This window comes from Psammomys obesus, unplaced genomic scaffold (genome assembly GCF_907164565.1).
Source record: "Psammomys obesus unplaced genomic scaffold, mPsaObe1.curated_primary_1811, whole genome shotgun sequence".
In the NCBI taxonomy this organism is placed as follows: domain Eukaryota; kingdom Metazoa; phylum Chordata; class Mammalia; order Rodentia; family Muridae; genus Psammomys; species Psammomys obesus.
The window spans coordinates 2873706-2883053 of NW_026596046.1; the positions used below are offsets into that span (position 1 = coordinate 2873706).

The window sequence follows — 9348 nt, forward strand, 5'->3', positions numbered from 1 at the left end:
TTTCTTTCTTTCTTTCTTTCTTTCTTTCTTTCTTTCTTTCTTTCTTTCTCTTTCTTTCTTTCTTCCTATCTTCCTTTCTTCCTCTCTCTTTCCTTCTTTTGACGGCATCATTATCACTATTATATTCTCCCTCCCTCTCCCTCTCTCTCCCTCTCTCTTTTTCTGTGTGTAGGTGTCTGCAGGTGGCATTACACACTTTCATCATCTTTTAGGTTGCTTTGGACCATCTTGTCAGAGCACTAGGAGGGTGCCACCATCATGGCAGCTGAGCAGGACCCTCTAATGGGCTGCTGAAGTGACACAGATGAGAAAGAGCATCTGGACCTAGAGTGGAGAGAGAAGAGAAAACGGAATGGGATAGAATTAAGCAGTTTGGGGCATGAAACATGACCACATTTAGGGATGGGTGCCACTTCGTGGAGATGAGGGACGCTGGAAAGGACTGGCTTGGAGGAGAGGTCTCCTGGGTGCACTCCACTTTCTCAGCAACATCTTTTACTTTCTCTTTTGCTTTTGTTTGCTGGCTTCTTTTAACAGCAGGCATCCTGATGACTCTGGTGTGTCCCTGGAGGTTCACCTATTAGAGGCTTTGTGTCCAGAGCAATAGTGTTGAGATGGAGGAAGCTTTCAGAGGTGGGGTCTGGTAGAAGATACTTAAGGCACGAGGGATACTGCCTTCGGAAGGGATTGCAGTCATTCTTTGGACCATGGCTAGCTGCCGTGGGAGAGGTTGTGATAAATAAAAGGAGCAAGGACGCCCCTTCTCTCCCTTCTCTGGTTTCCTTTCCCACCAGGTGATGTCTGCAGACCATAACTGCTCCCATTGCGGCACCTTTCCCCACGTTTATGATGCTACAAGGAGGGCCTGGGCAGAACTGGCCCTGTGCTATTTTGGAGTCTCAGCCTCCAAAACTGTAAGCTATATATATTGTGTCAAGCTTCTGTTATTTCGTTGTAACAGCAGAAAGCTGACTAATACAGAAGTAGAGAGTCTATGAGACATGCATATGGCACTCACCATAGGAAGCAAGTTCACAAAGGAACTCTAGGAAGGAGAGTAGGCTGAAACTGGACAGGGAAGATTATTCATAAATACATAGCAGTGTAAGCATCAGTGAGACTGCTGAGGGAGAGAACAAAATGAAAGCAAAGTGGGCTAAGGGCAAATCCTAGAAGAGCCTTGACATTGAGAAGTGCTGGCCACACAGAAAGAGGCTGGAGCTTGCGGTGCCCAAGAAGCTGCCAGAGAAGCCTAAGGGAGGAAGCAACTGTTGAATTTTTTTACCTAAGGGCCTGATATGAAGGGCTGGGTGATGCTCAGGACCTGGGTACCAGCAATGTCGCCAGTGACCAAAGCCAGAGAAATGGACAGACAGAAAGATGCAGCAAAGCAAGTAGAAAGAGGGAAGAGGAGGGACTGCATCTACCAACAATCCACCAGCAGCGCATGATGGGGGAAGGCAGTGAGGAGAGCACAGCAGCAGAGGGGCAATGGTTTGGTTCTAACACTGGTTGTGTTATCATGACATAGCCCTGTTCCACACTTACCGGACTTCAGGCCCACTTCTTTCTCCCTCCTGTTCTACTGAGTGAGTACTCTCTGCCCTTGAGACCTTCAGTCCGTCACCACTGCATGAGCCCTTGAAGCCTCCACCCATTCTCATACTGTATGTACTCCCAAAGCCTCTATCCATCACCACATTGTGCAGGTCCACGGCACCGTTCAGAGCTGCTTTAGCCACAATACTCTCCAAATCACATTTCTTCTCGGACAGTAACTTGCACTGTGTCTGCTGCCTCCGACCCACTCACAGTAACATCTCCCATCACCAGAAGACTACCAGCACACCTTTAGGACCTTGTAATTTGCCTCTCAGCATCCTTTCCTTAAAATACACCCATCAATCAATGTGTTATCCACTCCAAATACACACAGCCATGGCATCAGGCCAGCTTAAGTCTTTGTACCCATGAGGATCAGTAGTTCAAAGTATCAAAATATTCATTAGACAGCCACAGTGTATATACATGTATGTATGTCTGTGTATGCGGGTGCATGTGTGTCTCAGATGTATGCATGTGCATGTCATGTGCATGGCCGTAGCTTTATCCACGGGTGTATGCTTCTTTACCAGGTGCACATGGAGGCATTATTTGCAGGAATATGAATTTGAACATGTGTGCCTTACAATGTATACATGTGTATGTACTATTCACGTGTGTGAATAGGCCGAGTGTGTATGTGTGAGCATGTGTGTGTGTGTACGTGTGAGCATGTGGGTACGTGTTCAGGGTGTCACGATGCTTGTTTTAGAATACAGGGCAGTCTTGCTATCTTTTTTTCAATACTGTTCATTGTGGATTGCAGCCCCTGGGAAGCCTGGCCCCTCCTGTGGACACCAAAGCCATAGAGAAGGAGAAGAAGCCACCCACAGCCACCACCAAGGGAAGAGGGAAAGGAAAAGGGAAGAAGAAAGGCAAAGTGAAAGAAGAAGTGGAGGAAGAAACTGACCCCAGGAAGATCGAGCTGCTGAACTGGGTGTGTGGAGAGTCCTTGATCATGTGTCTTGAGATTGCAGAGCCCAGAGTTGGCATTGTCCTGGTTCTCCAGGAAAGGGACACCCCTGTTACCTTTGCTTCACCCCCACCAGGATGAAGGACTAATGCCAAGGGAGGTTAATGTCAATGTTTCAGTGGCAATATAGTATGTTCATTACAATGTAGCCATCAGCTGTCAAAACTGTGTCATAAATAGGAGTGCTTGTCACTACGGCATATGCTTGTCACTCACTGCAGAGGCCCTGACTGCCTGTGATTCAGCAGCAGGAAAACCTGCAAGTATCATGTATGGATGACTCTGGCCTCCCAAGCTGGTAGCTGCTGTTACCTACCCTTCAACTCTCTCCACACTACCACTAGATTTATCTTCAAAGGGGTTTAGTTGCATGAAAGGTAGTTTGTTTTTCATATTTTCCTGCACCAAGTGTCCACATGCCTGCCAAGCAGAGAGAGCTACTACTGAGTAAGATGATGGGAACTTCCTTCTGGAGTGGTTCGTTTGTTCCGTAAATAGGAATTTGTGGTTACTCACCCACATGGCACTCTATTGGCCTGTGACATGCCCACACGGCCATGCCACTGCCAAAAGATGTTTCCCAGTCAAGGAAACAACAGAGAAAAACTAAATGGGGCAGCTTTGGATGGTTGCCTTCAACTCATTAATTTTTTTTAAGATTTATTTTTATTATTTTGACATGTATGAGTTTTGGCTGTATGTTTGTATGTGTACCATGTACATGCCTGGTGCCTCCAGTGGTCAGGGGAGGCACTGGATGCCCTGGGACTGGAGTTAACAGACAGAACGTGAACTGCCATGTAAGTGACTTGAACCTGGGTCCTCTTCAAGACTAATAAGTGCTCTTGACTTCTAAGCCAACTCTCCAGCCCTCTTCGACTCATTTTTCAAAAGACAAAATCCCTTACAAACTTTGACAGACCAAGGGGAGAGAAAAGAAGGTTAAGGCATGTTTATTCAAAGGAAACCACACTGGGAACCATAGGCCAGGGTGCAGGCCCCAAGTACAAATCTTGACATATGTGAGGCCATGGGCTCAATTCCCAGCACCAGGTTAACAAAAGCAAAACAGAACCTTCGAGAATATAGCTCAGAACACTCCAGAACTTTCCATGATGTGTCCCAAGGTCTCCTGCCTGGAGTCTCTGGAGAGGCAACTCATGGTCTCTCTTCTGGATTTCGTGCAGGTGAATGCCCTGGAGCAAGCCATGCTGGATGCTCTCGTCTTAGATCGGGTTGACTTTGTGAAGCTTCTGATTGAAAATGGAGTGAACATGCAACACTTCCTTACCATCCCGAGGCTGGAGGAGCTTTACAACACTGTGAGCATCCCATGAGGAAGGGCAGAGGCAAGCTAGCACCAAGAGTACTCTTATCCTTGACACATGTTATACAAAAAAGAAGAAAGCAAAAAGCACTCAGCAGAGTATAGACTCACTGGGGCAGCCCCAGCTAGAAGGCCCGGATGTAGGGGGAGGCAGCTACTTCTCACTTGCTCTTGGCTAGTGTGCATTGATATTCTTAGCAACTATGGTATGCCAGCCAGCCAACCACTCCAGCTGGAGCAGACAGATGATCGTTGCTGTACAATACACTCACATCTTCATACAGCTATCGCTGAGGTGAAAGTGTCCTGAGATGAAAATGTGCATGATGGTTCCAGCCCACTGAACACCATGACTTAGCAATACAGAACACTGTAGCATCAGGCATTTCCCTGGGGTTCAGGGCTTACCAGGAGCTGCGGCTCCTGTGGAGGAGGAGGACGGGACTGTAGATCACTAGCCTGGGGAAATGATTCAGATTCAGTTCCTCATGAAGGCCCATATGTTGCTTGTGCAACAGGAAAGAAAAGCCTAAAAATGACCAGATGAACCATTATAACTCTGCATTTCCATCCAGGGCTCATGAAGCAGAAGGACCTTATGTCCTAAGGAGTCGTCTCCAGGGTTGCTATTCAGTTGTTGCTTGGGACTCTCATGTACATCTGTGGGCTACAGTGAAAACAAGTCTTAACAGTTGGGAGTTGTGCCCTGTCAGAACAGGGAGTATTTGAATGCAATTTGCTTTGCCTACACTAGTACAATTCAAGTTTTGAAGATTTATAACTTCTTCTCCATTTGAAGACTTTTTTTTGTGGCATAAATGGTCATAAAACATGCACTAAAATTATTCAAGGTTTCCACACACATGTGAATGTGGTGACCACGGCCAGTTATCTTATAAAATGGTACACTACAAACACTTCACAGGGGCAGAATTTTGCTCAAGAGTTGAAGAGCCAACCATACTCACTGTGCCTGACGGCTTCCCTTTCAGAGACTGGGCCCACCAAACACCCTTCATCTGCTGGTGAGGGATGTAAAGAAGGTGAGTCCATTTGCCCTTTTACAACCCCTTGCTAGCATCTGCTGTTAGTATTTAAAAATAATGCAATGCATATACAACAGATATAATATGAAAGAGTTTATTGGATGGAGATGGAGAGAGAGAAGGAAGGAGAGAGAGAGATGGTCGAGGAAGGGAGGGAGCACACCGACAGAGGAAGGGGAGAGAGCAAGAGAGCAAACTAAGAGGCAGGGGTCCTTTTACCCCAGGCCCCTGTGGATGTCAGCCAATAATGACATCACAGGTGCCTAAGCAACCTGGGAGTGGGCTAATGCATCAACTTGTGAACCAACATCCATCGCTAAAAAAATCTTAAAAACAATTTCCTGTTTCTAATATATACCACCTTCTTATTTTGCGACATAGGAAATAATGCCTTCCTCTGCTCCTACCAAGAGTTTACTTGTAACTTTAAAAAGAGAATAATAAAGGGCTAGAAAGATGGCTGTAAAGTGGTTGAAGGGATGAGAACTGGAGTTTGGATTTCTAGAATTAAGTAAACACTAGGTGAAGTCCCATGAGGTGGCTTAGCAGGTAAAGGTGCTAACTGAGTTTGGTTTCTGGGACTTGTAAGGTAGAAGGAGAGAACCGATTCCTACCGATTTCCCTCTGACCTCAGGAGGTGTACTGTGGCACATGCATGCATGCACGCAAACACACAAATTATATGTATAATTGTTACAAATCTAACCTGGAGGGACATGATGCCCATCCCCTCTGTAACCCTAGCCTGGCAGAGGTAAAGACAGAATCTCTGAAGTAAGCTGGCAAGCGCCAGGTTCTTTGGAGTCTCTAATTCAATATATACGGTAGAGAGAGGTTGAAGAAGACACCAGACATCAGCCTCAGGTCTCTATGCACATGCGGACACATACAGGCATATGTACCCACACACACAAACATAGAGACACACATGCGTACACGCCAATCAAACACACATACAGACAAAAAAAAAAAACCAATAATAAAACTCAAAGTAGAGGGGAGGTAGAATAAGCTTTGTCACACTGATAACTGCTTGATCGTGGTATAACACCAAGGTGACCCCAGAAGTGGTAACAGGAGGTTCCCCAGGAAGTCTGTGTGTCCTGTGGATTTCATCAGAGGCTCCCAGCCTTTGCGATTCCTTTGTTTCCAAGGGGAGCTGTTCTCCTCACTCTCCAGGTCTCCCCATTATGGATAGCCTGTGTTCCTGTGGGATTTTCCTCATACTGTTTTACTGTGGCTCCTCTTGTGTCCTGTCATCACAAGTTAGAGACAGAAAATCCATCCCTGTAGAATGAGAGAGTGGGGCTCTTGGTCGTGCTTTGAATCAATATTCAGTTCTAAGAATATGAGAATATGATTTCTACAGAGCAGAACAGAATCAGTGGACCTGGAAACTGAGGGACCTCAGAGGCCTCTGGTGCAGAGCCTTGTTCCACACACACTTCCTCCATCACAATCCAGGTGGAAGACAGATTAGGAAGTGCAAACTTCCAGAGTGGGTGCTACCCAAGTTCAAGCCCAACCATTTCTCAGCTAAATGACTTGAATAATTGCCTCTCTCCCACCACTGGATTCCCTGTTCATAAACACCACCCCCAAATTGTCCCATAGCCATAATCTGAAGTTCAAGCTTGTTCCAATGCACATAAATTCCCAGTGACCTTGGCCCATGCCCATGACCCCTACTCCCTCCCACCACATTCTGCCACCCTCTGTACTAACTCATCTGAACATGGGGAGCCCTAGGAGGCTCTATTCTGTCTGGGACACAGCTCCTCACATCCACAGCACTCAGCCTTCCTCCTTTTATCCCACCATCCCTGTTTCATTGCTATGTCACCATCTCCTGGAAGCCCTTACTCACCCTAAGCAATCCAACTTGCCATCGCCAGACATTCCTTCTGTGAGTGACACCATGCTGCACTGAGCTCTCCGCAGCTCTGTCCCTCTCCTCCAGCATCCAGCTCCTTAGCGCAGGCTTGCATCTCCTTGTCGCTAAAAAGAAATCCTTGGGCCAGAATGTAGCTCAATGCAGCATACCTACATTGATAATGTTCAGTCCTTTTGGTAACTTCTAGTGTCTTCAATGAAGAGCCAGTGTCTCTCAGCTTCACTGAGTACCATTTAAGCTTTCACCAGAGAGGCTCCACCCTCAGAAATATTCTGACCTCCTACAGGTTCCCACTACTTCCTGCAGGAAATGGCCCTTCCCTGAGGCCACCCCTCCTCTGCAAGGGGCTATCAGAGTTGTGTGTGTCATCCAAATAAATCTGCTGATAGTCCACCCTGTTCCCCCCACCTCCATATACCAGCTACAAACCACTCTGTCTGGCCATGGGTGTGCCAGAGACGTTATAGTAGCTGGATGTCTAATTCTTTCTTTTCCAAGGAAGAGCTTAAGCCAATTCTTGGATGTGGTTTAACCTGTCATTCCTGTGTATCACATGGTAACAGACTGAATACTGTTGTTATAGTGACAGCCAGTTGCCACTGGGATGATGACATGTGCCTGACTTGTGGGATGATGTCCTCACTGCAAACTTCCTTTCTTACAGAGCAACCTTCCTCCTGATTACCACATCAGCCTCATTGACATAGGGCTGGTGCTGGAGTACCTCATGGGAGGTGCCTACCGCTGCAACTACACTCGGAAAGGCTTCCGGACTCTCTACAACAACTTGTTTGGCCCTAAGAGGGTAGAGCTCAGCAGACATGCAGTGTCCTGTGTTTCCCAGAGTGGCATGCGGTTCCCTGATGTGCTTCCCCCTACATCCACCTGTGCAGAACGCAGCTCCTCAACCCGCCGGTCCCAGAGTACACCACCCTGCCTCTGCCCTGGCCCCCAGTGCAGGGCCTTCCCACTAAATGTGCAGCCACTCATATCACCTCTTAAGACTGGGCCAGGCAGTGCAAGCTGTCAAACATGTCTGCCCTCCCTCCTTTCCCACAGTAGCCTGCCTTCTCCCCACATCTCTGTTCTCTCAACCCATCCTCCCGCCAAGCACCGGAGCTGCTGTCATCTTTCAAAGCAAGGGACACAGAAAAGCATCTGTCACCCCCTGCCAAAAGTCCGGGGCTCCCTGCTGGTCAAACAATCATAGCCAAACTCATCACACATCTAAGGCATCCAAGACAGCTGTGGCAAGCCACCCCCACCCCACCACACTAGATGCTATTCCTCCACCAAAGTCAAAGTTAATTCCTGACGCTGTCACGCTGCCTCTTGCTCCAGCCTGTCAGAACCCCTGTCGGGTAAACTTCAGGTCGGTGGGGAACCTTCGTCACTCCCATTCCACAATGTGTAAGGCCAGATTTGTTTGGTTTTACTTACAAGAAGTGGTGTGTGTCCGTGAGTCTTTCCCAACTGACTTTTGATGACAAAAGCAGTTTGCATACGAAAGCATTTCCCCACTTGGATATTGTCGTTAATTAATAGTGACACAAAGTATTTAACTTAATCAACACAGCACTGCCAGTTAATCTGAAGTAAACATTTCTTTTCCTGCTTCTTCTTTACGCAGCCGAAAGCACTTAAACTTCTGGGAATGGAAGTAAGTAGATCCTGTCTGTGGCAGTTCCTGATACCTTGGTCACTCTGTGAAAGCTTTCAGATTTATATTAAGACAAAAATCAGCAATGTTTTCCATGAATAAGTACTCTGTACAAGTCACCAAAATCTTAGATGAGTTGGCTGACTCATAAAAAAACCCATACACCTTTTAAAATTTAAAGTACTTGTGTGTGTGTGTCTGTCCTGTGTTTTCCTATGTTTGTGGGTGTGTCCATTGCATGCTGTCATCGAATGTTTCTCTCAGTTGCTCTCCACTGTATTTATTGAGGCAAGCTCTCCCACTGAACCTGAAGCTTGCTAATTACAACTAGTTTATCCAACCAGCTTGGCATTGCCTCCCAAGGGCTAGGATTACAGGCAGATATGACAGCTGCCCAGTTTCTATGAGAGTTCAAGAGATCTGAACTCATTCCTCACCCTTCAGAGGCAAGCATTTTATCTGCTGAGCCATCTCCCCAGCCTAATGCTATCACATCTGAAATTTTTTCACTTTTATTGAGAATTTCATACATGTATATAATTTGTCTTAGATGATCAAATCCACCCTCATTAACTTCCGTCCTTCCAACTCCTTCTATGTCCTCCCAGCATTCTTCCTTGGATGTGCCTATGCTCCCAGTCCTGTTTTCAGTTTATTTTTCATTTCCTTGATGACAGGCACTGGGAATACAAATTCATTCAGGCTTCCTGTCTGACAGAACTTGGTAATTTTCATTTTCCTAAAAGTTACTTTATACTAGACTTTCTAGGTGCAACTGAGTTTTCTTTTTAATTACATTGTGTGTGTGTGTATGTGTGTGTGTGTGTGTGTGTGTGTGTGTGTGTG

General features: G+C 46.5%; 1 protein-coding gene across 1 annotated transcript in view; it reads left to right on the top strand.

The window, feature by feature from the left end:
• The window catches only part of Trpm1 (transient receptor potential cation channel subfamily M member 1), a 104830-nt gene that overhangs the window by 62335 nt on the left and 33147 nt on the right, over nucleotides 1-9348 (top strand). Inside the window, exons 11-15 of the mRNA XM_055623146.1 lie at nucleotides 2369-2539; nucleotides 3763-3897; nucleotides 4895-4945; nucleotides 7507-7647; nucleotides 8473-8502. Of these exons, the coding sequence (XP_055479121.1) occupies nucleotides 2369-2539; nucleotides 3763-3897; nucleotides 4895-4945; nucleotides 7507-7647; nucleotides 8473-8502 (528 nt within the window). The remainder of the gene's footprint in view (nucleotides 1-2368; nucleotides 2540-3762; nucleotides 3898-4894; nucleotides 4946-7506; nucleotides 7648-8472; nucleotides 8503-9348) is intronic.